At 39.3% G+C, this 14,006-nt stretch overlaps 1 protein-coding gene across 2 annotated transcripts in view; it reads right to left on the bottom strand.

Moving 5' to 3' along the window:
• plxdc2b (plexin domain containing 2b) overlaps positions 1–14,006 on the bottom strand; it is a 59,514-nt gene that overhangs the window by 17,160 nt on the left and 28,348 nt on the right. For both annotated transcript variants that reach the window (XM_077509452.1, XM_077509451.1), the window contains 3 exons: positions 10,171–10,317; positions 8,203–8,272; positions 2,422–2,544 (listed from right to left, as the gene is read on the bottom strand). In XM_077509452.1, coding sequence (XP_077365578.1) covers positions 2,422–2,544; positions 8,203–8,272; positions 10,171–10,317 — 340 coding nt within the window. The remainder of the gene's footprint in view (positions 1–2,421; positions 2,545–8,202; positions 8,273–10,170; positions 10,318–14,006) is intronic.

Raw genomic sequence — 14,006 nt, 5'->3', positions numbered from 1 at the left:
CAACCAACTGATGGATTGACTAACTAGCTTACAAAGCCAGCAAACAAGCGAATTAACCAACCAACCAACCAACCAACAGTTGAACAAATGAACTAACAAACTGATTGACTTACACATAGACAAACTAGCCAGCTAACGAACAAAATAACATATGCACTAAATAACAATCGTGATCAAACAGACCTCCCAGATTCCTGCTTAGTGAATGTAATAAAACTTCATATACCATAAGTGACTCACTGTAAATAAGAAGTCCAATAATTTGGCCATTAGTAGCAGGCTCATGAGGGATTTAGTAGGAGCCCTCAGGCATTATCTTTGACGCTATTTAGTTTTACTGCAAACTGTGGACAACCTATTGATGTGACAGCCATTCTCCCCACGGAGCGAGCGCCAAGGTTTGCCAACACTCTCATCATTTTTTACAGCTGGAGGGCTTCTATCTAACGTAAAAGCAAGCTTTCCGCTGACAGCTCCGGAGAGACAGGAAAGCCGGTAATGATTTACATGTGCGGAACGGGGGACTGCGAGCCCTGAAGGACGAGGTCAAGATGGTTAAAAAACGGGCTCCAATGTGGCGCCGGTTGTTTGCACCTCCACGACGAGGAAGAGGCCTGTCAGCGACTTAGATCTGATCCAGGTCCCGTTCGGCAGGGGAGGGCCGCCGTTCAAACTGGGCCGAGGGGAGGGGGATGAGAGAGCACATGTTGGCCTTGTTTCTATTTCCACTTACCAGCTCAGCAGGCTGCGCAAGCTCCAAACAAACAAAAGCGAATCCACAAACTACAAATTGCACTACCGCAACCTCATTTTAGTTAAATTATCCATGGCCAAGGCTTTAGTGTTTAAATGACATCAGCTTACTAAGCAGACACAAATCCCCCTCACACTTTCATCTACTTCATGATTCTTTTACAAATCACTTCAATATCTTTGTACTGTATAAACTATGCCTTATCACTTATTTTTCTCATGCCACTTATCCATCAGCCTTCACCCACAACATTTTTCGTACTATGCACCTACTTCAACATCATGACAGAGTGCAACAAAGATTAACCCTAACCCAACCCATACACTCTTGAATTAAACTCAGATGAGTTTAATTATGTTGCTAATAATACATACACAAGTAGAATGAACTAACTAACTAACTAACTGATGGAACTAAAACTGACTAACTGATGTGTGTTAGTCTACGATTAGCTGGCAACCAGTCCAGGGTGTACCCTGCCTACTGCCCAAAGCCAGCTGAGATAGGCTCCAGCACCCCCCGCGACCCTTGTAAGGACTAAGCGGTCAAGAAAATTGATGAATGGATGGATGGATGGATGTGTGTAAGTATGAACTAAGTAGTAACTAACTAATGAACTTACAAACTAAGTAACTAACAGACAAGCAGAAAGATCAACTAACTAGTCAATGAACATCATACTAACTAACTAACTAACTAACAGATGGTACTAAAACTGACTAAGTGATGTGTGTACGTATGAACTAAGTAGTAACTAATGAACTTACAAACTAAGTAACTAACAAACAAGCAGAAAGATCAACTAACTAGTCAATTAACATCATACTAACTAACTAACTAACTAACTAATAGACAGATGGTACTAAAACTGACTAAGTGATGTGTGTAAGTATGAACTAAGTAGTAACTAATGAACTTACAAACTAAGTAACTAACAAGCAGGCAGATTAACTAACTAACCAATGAACATGATACTAGTAACCACCCAACCAACCAACCAACCAACCAACCAAGTAAGTAAGTCTAGCTGGCGATCTCAACAAACTAAGTAAGGAACTAACTAACTAATTAACTAACTAGCAAAGAAACTAGCAAAAGATGCTTAATAAATTAACTAATTAACAAACAAACAAATGGACAAACTAATTGCAAATAAATGAAGTACCTACTGTAGCTTGCTAGTAAATAACCAACTGCTTTACTATTTTATGAAATAAATATATTCTTCTTCATATCATAAACTGCTAACTTTAACCAAAAATAAGACCAGCAGTTTGTGGCTGGTCTCAGGGCTAATCCCAACTCTTTCCCTCGGTTTTGCACGTTCACGTCTCGTGTCTGTCACTAACAGACCGTGAAACTCTTCTTCGATACTGGCGGCGCTCTGAGAATGGATTAGTGTGGTTCTAGTCGGGTGAGATCCGCTTTGAAGGTCACACAGACTGGCCTGGGATGAGATGACGACGAATGTGATGGATAAAAAAAAAAAAAAAAATCCTGATGGCATTCATTCAGCCAGCGTGAGTGAAAATTTATGAGAGCATTACGGGGGTCGAGAAGGTTTCACACCTTCCCATAAAGAAGAGCTGTTTGTTTAAAACTCGATGAGGCAACATATCACAGTAAAACAGCAATACAGAAGAAGAAAAATAAAACAATGTTGCTACCGTTGTCAAAGTAGATGACGGTTGAGTTTCTGGACACGCTGGGGTCAAAGTTGGCCATAAGGGGGGCTATGTACTGCGTGGCTGTTAGCATCCGGTGCACCACGTCGCCCGTGTAGATGAACCCTGAGGGAGATCAAGCACATGGCAATTAGTACAGTTTTGCGCCTAAAAAGACACAAGAGCATGTCTTCAAGCTGCTTTGGTGATGGTTTTAATTAGCGGTAGCATCCTCTATCAGAAACTGAAGAGGCAAATCGCAAGGGGCCTTGAGCAAATGTACGCCGAGTGACTCATCTATCACATGAGGTCACGGGCAACAGGAATACGAGCTGCAAAACAAACACATGGCAACTTTGGTTGGCGTCCTCTGAGCAAACAGATTTCTCCTCACACGTGCCTCGAGCTCGACACCAACCAGATCTTTACCGCTTAGCGGCCTGTAAACACGCTTATTAATTATCCAGCACAAGGGAGAAACCACCCATTAGTCATCATAAGGGAGCGGCAACGAAAGTTTGAAGGGTCACTTTTGGCTGCAAGTCTTTTGGGACTCTGTGGATTATTTGTAGTACTGTAGTTCTAAATACTGTATTTCTATTTCGTCTGCACACTCGGTGTATCATGGATACAGGCAATTAGCAGAGAGATTATATAACCTATTTTTGGTTGAGAGGAGGAATCTCATTGCGACTACGTAACTAATTATTTTCGTCAACTAAAATTGGATTAAATCAGATGACTAAATTCTGACTAAAACTTCAATTCATTTTAGTCAAAAGACTATATAACTAAAAATAGATTAACACTGCCTACAAACACATCTATCACAGCAAGAAGAGGGAGCAGAACATGCCGTGAGGGGAATCAATCTTTCCCTTAAGACCTCCCTGTAAAGAATTCTCCATATTGAGCACTGTCAGCACAAAGGACACGAGAGGGAGGGTTGGAGAGTGAGAACCATGTGACTTCATTTAGTGGTGTCAAACTCCACCGACTCGCTTACATTTGTATTCCCACCCCCCTGAAAAAAAGTTGTGTATTTAACATTTCTGCAAATCACACAAACGAACAGCGACAAACGCGGCTTCTGGAAAAGAAATCCAGCCGTTGAATGCAAATGAAAGCAGACGGCGAGATCATTGGAGCATTTCTATCCAAGCAGCCGAGCATAAATCAAGGAAGAAGTGCAAAAGCTGCACATTTGAGGAATCGAGATTCTGATTTCATCGCCAGGATTCAGTTAGGAACCTCAGCAATAATCCCAACTATGCGCCGTTTAGGACGTCAGTAGAGTTTAGCCAAGTGCCACTAGCAGGATACATTTCCATTCACTTGCTCTCAATCCAATATGTTCCCTCTACACTATGAAAACCATATTAAACGTTGAGATTCTTAAATTCTACAAGCTGTGTGTCCAAGAGATTTATTTCACATCAGCTACACCTGCAATCTATCCGCTCATCCATCTTGTATTTCGATTGCTGACCAGTGGTGCGTGAATGTGTGAATATGACGGATTGTAAAGAATTCTGAGCATCATGTGGTGTCGACAGCATGATATAAGTTCCGTCCATTTACCATTTAGAGAGCTTCAGAAACACCACCGTAGTGGAAAGGGAGGAAAAAAATGGAGCAATAGAGATCCGGACGTTGACGTCGCGCGACCCAAAATGGGTGTTAGCACTTAGCGCAGCCATTTTGGTGGCATAGAAAAGTTTGCCACTTTGAGTAAACGGCAAACGCCACACTTGAATAATGATTGACAGCTGTTGTGGACCAGCTGCCATGACGAGAAGAGGCAAAAAAAAAAGAAAAAAAAAAAAAAAAAAAAGGATCAGCATGCTCCAGGCTACCAGAAGAGGAACCAATGCTAGCCAATGTTGCACTTTGTACATAGTGGCTGAATCAGCAGATGCTAACTGTTAGCACACACAAAATGTGGGGGAAATTGTCATGTTTCAGTTTGTCTTGGGTTTTGTTTTATTTTGGTGAGTGTGTTGTGTTTGTCTGGTGTTCTTGTGTGTTTCCCCTGTGTCGTTATGTCTGAGTATGTCCACCTGTGTGTCATTCCCCTTCCCAGTGTGTGTTGACCTAATTAGTGCCTTCTGCCTGCTGTGTTTCCCAGGTGTGTCTTGTTAGTGTCTCATTAGTGTTATATTTAGTCAGTGGGGTTTGTTCACACGTCGAGGGAGCATTGTCTTGTCTTGTCTTGTCTTGGTGCTTTGTTGTTTTTGGGTCAAGTTCCGCTACGTTCTGGTCAAGTTCCTCTACGTTCTGGTCAGGTTTCTCTACGTTTTGGTCAAGTGTTCTCTCAAGTATTCTCTCGTCCACGTTTACTCAAGTCTCCCCGTCGACTCCTCTCTCACTTCATGCCAAATAAAGTGTTCCTCTCTCACACCATGCCTGCTAAGTTGCGAACGTACCTAAATAACACTGCAAGACTTGCGTGAAACTGCTAACTTCGATGGCATTTTGACGTGTTCTGAGAACTAGTCACATCACATGACGTCCGGATCGGATCTCTATTTAAGAACAGTAATTTCATCCCATGTGGTCAAAGAAATGTAAAACATTAAAAAATAGTATGTATAGTACGGTAATTGTGGTATTTTACGGCCAAGGGCACGGAACGAATTCAATTCATAAGTCAAGGTACAACTGTATGTAGTTTTTATGATGTTTTTGTTTGGTGGTTGTGTCGTTAGATTTTGCTAATATGTGCCTTGGCTCAGTAAAGGTTGGGAAAAGCTTTAAAGCAACCACCGGAGTGACACTCTTTTCAACCCTTTTCACTTGATAGTAGTGTAACCAGCCCCAAAGTGCATGCGTGTGTGTGTGTGTTTGTGTAGAGTGTCAGGGGGGATCGAAGATTTGGAAATTAGAAGACACTATGCGAAGCAATCGGCATTTTTCCACCAGTCTTTCTTGACGGCAAAAACCACAACTGCCCAGCCAAGCTATTATCACATCAAAGACGACTCTTGGCCAAATATTCCGAAGATGCTCCGTTACATGTGAGTGGAATAAAAAAAAAAAATGTAAATCAAATCCCACGCATCTCTTATCGTGATCACCACTCGCTGTTTTCTTCCCCGGTGGCAATGTCAAGGTGGCGTTTTGAAAACGGCATTTGGGTGGTGGCGAGTCGATAAGAAAGGATTCCTCCAGACAAAGATGGAGGAAGGAGAGAGGAAGAGAAGGATGTGCAAGCAACTATCTTCTGCCTGCAAGCCCTCTCAGGCTTTGACTTCTCATTTCCGTTTCTCCGTTTCAGTTTAGCGTCTGTCACCAATGGGTGTACATATTCATTAATGTATTCTTCATTCGTCAAAATGGGAAATTATGAGAAACCTGCTTGTTGGTAGTTTTGTACATTAGCAGTTCAAAGACTGAGGCTTTAAACTGACTCTGAAACAAATTTTACGTTTAAGAATGCAAGTCAATGTATTTACTAAACGATTTTGGTTCAAGGCTGTTTTGGCAAACTCTTTATTTTTGGTGTTGCTTTAATACATTTGAAAAGCACTTGTGTTGACCTGGTAATGGCTGCGCACTACTGTGATTATTTCAAAGGCTACAAGGTGATGAGGTCTTTCTGGCTCTAAAATGGCGTATTATTATTATTATGGGCCACTTAATGTGCTCTATCAATTAGAGATGTGTGCACATGTCCGCTGGAAAGCACTTAATGGACTGTATGTGTTTTCTATCAATTAGTAATGGAAGACAGCTTGAGTAAACACAAAAAAAACCTCTTGGCCATGCGTGCGATCACTCTGCGGCGACCCCGAGCAGATGCGATCGACGCCGAGTATCGGGCAGAGAAGAACAAAAAGCGCTTGTGTAAACACCAATAAAGTGAAGCTCCAGTCGAGCGGGCGCGCTAATTCCCGCTTGATGTTTTCTTTGGACGTTCCCGAAAAAGCAGTCCTCAGGACGGTGCGCGTAAACACAGCTTGTGGGGGTGAGAATTATTCGTCTCTCCTATGAACTTTTGGCTTCATCCTGTCCTATTTTCTAAACTCTTTCCCGTCGTTTCAGCTCATATCCGTCATCTGTACGTCCCTCAAATATCTGGTAAGAACCGTGCTGGACATCATCAGTTAGTACACCAAACCTACACAGATATGAAGTTTTCAATTCACAAATTGATCTACTGTATTATTATTACTATTTTCTTCTTCTTCTTCATTTATGATATTTTTATCAAGTGGTTTATTATTATTATTATTATTATTATTATTATTATTACTTGCCCTGCGATTGGCTGGCAACCAGTCCAGGGTGTGCCCCGCCTACTGCCCAAAGCCAGCTGAGATAGGCTCCAGCCCCCCCCGCGACCCTTGTGAGGATTAAGCGGTCAAGAAAATGGATGGATGGATGGACATTATTATTACTACTATTTATTTATGATTACTATTTATTTATTATTACAATTCATTATTATTATTATTATTATTATATTTTTACAAGTGTATTATTATTATTATTATTATTATGTATTTATTTATTTATTATTACAATTTATTATTATTATTATTATTATTATTTCTATTTTTTACATTTTTATAAGTGTATTATTATTATTATTATTATTATGTATTTATTTATATATTATTTATTCTTATTTATTATATTTTTTATCAAGTGGTTTATTATTAATATAATTATAATAATAATTATTATTATTATTATGTATTTATTATTTATTCTTATTTAATATATTTTTTATCAAGTGGTTTATTGTTATTATTATTATTATTATTATGTATTTATTATTTATTCTTATTTATTATATTTTTTATCAAGTGGTTTATTATTATTCTTATTATTATTATTGTTATTATTGTTGTTGTTGTTCTCATTATTATTATTATTATTATTATTATGTATTTATTCATTGATTGATGAATTATTCCTATTTATTATATTTTTTATCAAGTGGTTTATTATTATTATTATTATTATTATTATTATTACTACCTATTTCAATAACTGTTTATTTATTTATTTATTTAATTTTTTTTTTTTTTTTTTATGGAAACTATTAGCGGGTCTTTAGTTGGCAAAAGACCTGTGAGAAAAATCCTATTTAGTGTTACATTCCAAAACTGTCATGGCTAACTTCTGCCTATCATGTTTATTAGGGCGGTTTCGGCTACTTTCCTAAGTCTTTACGAACGGGGAAAAAAAATTGTTCCCAGGCGGCCGTGTCAACCCTTAGCCTGAGACACACATACACACCCGCCTTCTGATACCGCCGCCGCCTTATCAATGACGGCGAAGCCACTTGGCAGAAACACTCTCGCTTCCAGTCCAAACCCACCGCCTGCTTTTCCCCTCCAGTTCAGTTTGTCACGTAGGTGGTGGGGAGTTTGTTTTTTATCCTCTGTTCCGAGCAGACGTTCCCGCCGAGGTGAGAACTGCAAATGGTCAATGTGTCAGAACAACTACTTGGAGCCTTTTGAGGCCCAAATCTTTTCAGATTTACTCTTCAACTTGTCAGAAACGCCTTTGCTGTTGGATGCTTTTCAGCGCTTAAGGGGCTATGATGTCGCCGTACCGCAGCCGCGCACTAAAAAAAACACAATAATGGCACGCTCAGGCACTCATATACGCAACGCTGTACATTTCATAAATGCCTCGGCAGCTTATGAATCCCGACCGCGTTCCGCCGCCAAACCACATCGCAGTAAAATGTGTCTGCGCGCACCCGGCTAGCATCGACAGCATATCCAATAACAATATTTAATAGTGAACTACTGACTTATGTTGACTTACCGCCAGTTGCCACGGTGATCTCACGCAGAAAATGTCCATAGAAAGGGAAATCGAAGGACAGGTTGACTCTCTGCGAGGAAAAAAAGCAGACAAGAAGAAAAGCCAAATAAAATGCTTCAGATCGGAATCAGTGGATAAAAAGCTTATGTTTATTAGACATGAATGTGCCAATGCAACTGAGCGTAAAAGTTTAGATATAATAAACCTATCACCAAAATAATATATACACACCTGTGTCTGTCCAAACACCAATAAAGACTTTAAAAGCACGCAACTATCGTATTTTGCTATTTCTCTTTGTTAGCATAAGGCTAAATGGACTTAAATAAATGCGTAGTTCTTTTTATTTTAGTTTAGTTTGAATGTAAATGTCAACTAGTGCTGTCACTAATGAATATTTTTTTAATCAATTAATTAATCAATTAATTTAATCAACGAATGGGATTCATTTTTATTTTGCATTACCCTGATTACTGTTTATTAACCAGTGATTGGTGTTTATTTTGTACTTGTATTCGTATAGTGATTAAAAAAAAAAAAGAGGGATTGATGTTGAACTATGTGTAAAATGTCTGATTTTGATTAAATACAGAAGATAATCGGTCTTCTTTCATGAGATCAGTGAACAATTACAGTTGATATGCTGAAATCAGAGGATTTGGAAAATTTTAAAATAAAAAGTGCTCCAAACGATTACTCGATTATGAACTCATTTGCTCCCAAAAACGTATAAATACGTTCTATTTTAAACATTACCATGTTCCCACAGACGTATTTATACGTTTTTTTATTTTTATTTATTATTATTATTATTATTTAAATGCTAGAGCATACAGAAGACTTTGATGCAGCCTCTGTACTGAAAAGAATGGTTGAAGCAATGGTAGTTTTTACAAAAACGGCCAACAGGTGGCAGCAGAGTATAAGAGATCAACCAGGGCCATGTTACAAAAAGCTCTTTTACCCACAGTTTTAAACCGATTTGTGAATAATGATAAAACTTAGCTATATTCTAATTCTAATTGCTGCGATGAAACGATGAAAGAAGAGACGCTAGTCTTTCTTTTTGTAGGTTCCGTGTTTTTAGAGCAATAGATTCTGTGGGCCTAGCAAAATCAGTCATAACTTGCCAATTAATCGATTAATTTTGACAGCGCTAATGTCAACTCACGAGTGGCAATAAACAACCTTGAATCGTCGGATATGTGTCACATGAAAAGTGCATGAAAACGGAATTACAGCTCTAAAGCCTGCCTTAGAAACCCGATTAATTGGAAATGCAACACTGCTGGCGAAATGGAGGCACGTATAGTTTCACTTCATCTCAAGACCCCGGGGCCAGATGCACTTATCGATTTTCCCCCAGGACAAAAGCCAAAGTCAGACCCCACTTTGCTCTCGGGAAGAGAATCCGCTCAAAGTCAGGCCCCATTGTACCGAGGCGAGGCTCAATCCATCACCACTTGAAAGGAAAACGAGTCGAATGAACAATGCAGAAAACTCTTTCATGGCTTTTTGTACTTGAATATCACTGGGAAGCATTTCAGCATGTCCAGTATTATTATTTTTTTTTTTGGTGATGAAATCCGATCAAACAGTTCACCCTTCCATCGAGTCCATACGGCAACTTGTGAGTGACTCGAGTTTCCATCAATATTTGACTAGGGAAATTTGATATTAGCGTTCCACCACAAACACCAAATTGCGTTAATGATGACTTCTTTCATTTGATAAATGTAAATCATAGTTGAACTGCAGGCCACACATGGAAAGTACGACTGAAACTGATGATTATTTCCAGCTAGTTTGATACTTTATTGACTAATTGAGACTTCTCCCAAAGCCCAAATGTCCTCAAATATTTTTTTTTTCCTGTCCATGACCCAAATGTATCTGGATAATATCAAAACTGTCGGAAAATTAATTAGCAGCTGACTCGTTTATGTAACGTGTCGTTGGGCGACTTACCGCTGCTTGTCTGTGCGTGTTGGACAGAATCCCGTGAATCTTCACTTTCTCCTTGTCCATCTGCTCGATGTTTACCCACAATCCCTTGCTGCTCGGATCCGTCGGGCTGTACATTTTGGATGTGTAGTAGTTGTGATCCGTGTCCTCCTAAAACAACACAAGATAATGACCCGGCTTGTGTGTGCAATAGAAACACCAAATTAGAAATACATAGCAACCAACATTTTCATTTTTTGTTTGCATTTTTGTTGTTTTTTATTGGGATACAATATACGCCTCAATTGGTTTAGACGGCGACATCTGTTGGAGGAGCGCCAGATGGAGAACTCACCATAAAACATAAATCTCTGATTTTATTGCGAGTCGTCTGCCTACACGCAATGACGTAATCGAAAATTATACTCCATTTAATATTATCTGTCTGTCGAGTTAAAAGGAGACAAATGGAAAATTCTTTTTTTTAATGGTTATTTTACAATTTTGAAAAGGATGAATGAATTGACCTTTACTCCTCCTCAGACCATCTCCAAAAACATCCGGTGCTTATCGTCTGGATGCTACGACTGGAAAAAGTGCTGACTCAGGCTGCCTCCCGGGGGGGGGGGGTTCTTCTGACTTGATTTGTCTGCGCTCGCGCTGATGAAAGGCGCCTGGCTGTGTTGGCTTAAATCAAATCACTGAGAGGAACGCGTTCGGAATGAGATATTTCTCATATTCCAAGGCTAATATTATGTCGAGGCGCGTAAAGGGAAGATAAATCACTGACTTATCTAAAGCAAGTTTTTTTTTTTTTGCTTTAATTAACGTTTGTCTACTGGGCTTTTATACGTTCGTTATCTTTGAACAAACACCATCCTTGTGTCAAAATATCAACGACGCTGTGGTTGTTCTGATAAATGACATCCCGCTTAAAAGTCCAGTCCCTGAAACACAATCTTTTTAACAAGGTTTTTGTGCTAAAAAGGCGCAGCTGTGAGGCGTCTTATTAGACCTGCAAGCTAGGAAGCCCCGTGACAAAAGCACGTCTTCCTAATTCTGTGCAGGATACAATAAAAGTGTGGGAGTTTTTACAAGCACTGCTCCGATGTTTCTCTGATGAGAGACAATCCCGAAATGGCAGCCGGATTTTTAAGGGCTTTTTAGACCGGCTTGATTTGTGACTTGCTTTGCCAAAAGGGATCTTGAAATTGTTTTGTTTCTGGCGGGCATGTCTATCGTGTGTGGGGACATACAAAAGTCTCAAGAACCTGAAGAGATACACGACATCTGACATATTCATTTGAATTTGAACTGATACGCTCTAAAAACAGTTGGGTCAAAAATAACCCAAATTGGGTCAAAAACGTTTTTGTTGATTTATTTAAACCAAAATGAATAACCTATCTTTCAATTTTTTTTTTAACAAAATCATTTTTGGGGGACTAACCCACCATTTAAGGTTGTGCATGACAAACAAAAATTTGAGTAAAAAAACCAAACAAAAAAAAAAAAACCCAAACTGGTTTATTTATTTAAACCAAAATGTTGTGTCAAATGGATAACCCAGAAAAAAACCAATTTTGGGGGAATCGACCAAATTTTGGGGGTTATTTATTTATTTGTAAACCAAAAAGTTGGTCAAATGAGTAACCCACTAAACAGCTTTTGGGGTTTGTTTGTTTGTTTTTTAGACCAACACGTTTTTGGTTGTGCATGACAAAAATTTGGGTAAAAAAAAAATAAACCAAAAATGAACAAAAAATTGGGTAAAAAATAACCCCAAAACCCAATTTGGTTTATTTATTTAAAACAAAATATTGGTTCAAATGGATGACCCAGAAAACAACCCATTTTGGGGGATCAACCAAATTTTTTGGGTTATTTACTTTGTAAACCAAAAAATTGGTTAAATGAGTAACCTACTAAACACCTTTTTGGGGTTTGTTTGTTTGTTTGTTTGTTTGTTTGTTTTTTAGACCAACACAACGTTTTGGGTTGTGCGTGACAAAAATTTGGGTGAAAAAAAAAATTGGTTTATTTATTTAAACCAAAATGTTGGGTCAAATGGATAACCCAGAAAACAACCCAGTTTTGGGGGCCCGACCCAATGTTTTGGATTATTTATTTACTTCTTTAGACAATTTTTTTTTTTTTTTTTTTTTTTTTGAGACCAACCCAACTTTTTGGGTTACACAGTTAAAGAAAAAAGTTGGATCAAAAGAATAACCCATAACCCAATTTTTGGGGGTTGTTTTGTCTGTTATTAATTTGACCCAACTTTTTAGTTGAAATGACTAACCCAAACATTTGGGTCTGTCTCTTTTTGACCAAATTTGGGTTATGTTTGACCCAACTGTATTCACAGTGTACTACAAAAGCGAAATGGTTGTCTCTCCATCAACAAGTAATGCATGCAACCCAAACTAACTCCACTTTATCTGCCAGTTGCACCTTGCATTTGCCGGCCTGTTTTACAGCTGAAGTGCGCCGAAGGTAAAAGAGCAGCATTGGCAATCCGAGCAATGGGAATTCCCCCCCCTCGCCTCAAAAGAGCCTCTGTGCGAGTGGCCGCAGACATGAAATCTCGCCACCGTAAAGCTCCCCCCCACCCATTACCGCACATTAGAACGAGCCACACAATCAGATCCCTGGTCGGACCCCACATACTCCCGTTTGCTTTCCCTGGCAAACTGTCACGTCTGACATCGGTTAAAGCCTCAAGACAGGCCGCACGCAGTGTAAATATGAGCAGCAGGGTGTGAAAATGAGGCCGCGGAATGCACGCGAGTGCGCACAGGGAGGAGTATGTCTGTCCGGGCCCTCTTAAAGCGGTGCCGACCGACATGTCGCATACGATGCCGTATTTGGAAAGGAGAAGGGTGTTGAATGTAATGCCCAGCAGGGAGCGGCCCGCGGCATGCGCTCGGCTCATCGGCCCGTTTGTGTGTTTACGCCGCTTGCAGGGGTGACGGACAGATGCGAGCGGCTTTTTCAAACCGTTTACCAGGCCCGACCGAGGTCAGCACCCCGCATCGGATCGTTCAGTATGGACACTAGCAGATGTGAAGAGATGGCCGGTCAGCCCAAGTTTGTTCAGATTATACTCAATGTTATATTTAGTCGGGGTGTAACGTTACGCCCCAAATCCCGCTTCAGTACTCGTCTACCAAATGTTCCATAAAAATTTTTTTAATGAGTACATGGACCATTTCACCCCTAATATTTACACATCATGGTGAGAGATTTTTGTTGTTGTTTTTTAACTCTGATTTAATGTGGAAAAAAGACTTATTTAGATTAAAATGCCTTCTGTTCAGGACTGGCATTGCGAAACTGCACATTTCAACGGAATTATTAGTTTCTTCTTTAATGATTTCAAACTTGCTACAGACACACATAATCACAGAAACTAGTCCATAATTTACTAGGGATGTAACGATATCCAAACATCATGATACGATATCATCACGATATGAAGTTCACGATACGATAATTATCACGATATTGTGGGGGAGTTGGCGATATTTAAAAAAGATCACAATATTGTAAAAAAAAAGAGCTCATACTAAAAAACAAACAAAAAAACCCCACAATATTATGCTTTTGTACATAACAGCAATGCATATAAACCACCTACAATCTCTAATAACAATATTGAGGCAATTACTTGATAATGTAAGCAAATTAGGTTCCCCTTCATCTGAGAATTAGCATAGATTTTGAACATTGAAGGCCAAAACATCCCTAATGAAAATTAAATTGCACTAATAAACTAGCCACTAGAGGGTGCTACAACTGCACAAATGGAAATTGACCTGACTTTTTTAACAAATGTGTTCCTTTTAGGTATTGTGAAC

This window comes from Festucalex cinctus, chromosome 20 (assembly GCF_051991245.1).
Source record: "Festucalex cinctus isolate MCC-2025b chromosome 20, RoL_Fcin_1.0, whole genome shotgun sequence".
NCBI lineage: Eukaryota > Metazoa > Chordata > Actinopteri > Syngnathiformes > Syngnathidae > Festucalex > Festucalex cinctus.
This window is presented reverse-complemented; position numbering and strand designations above follow the sequence as displayed.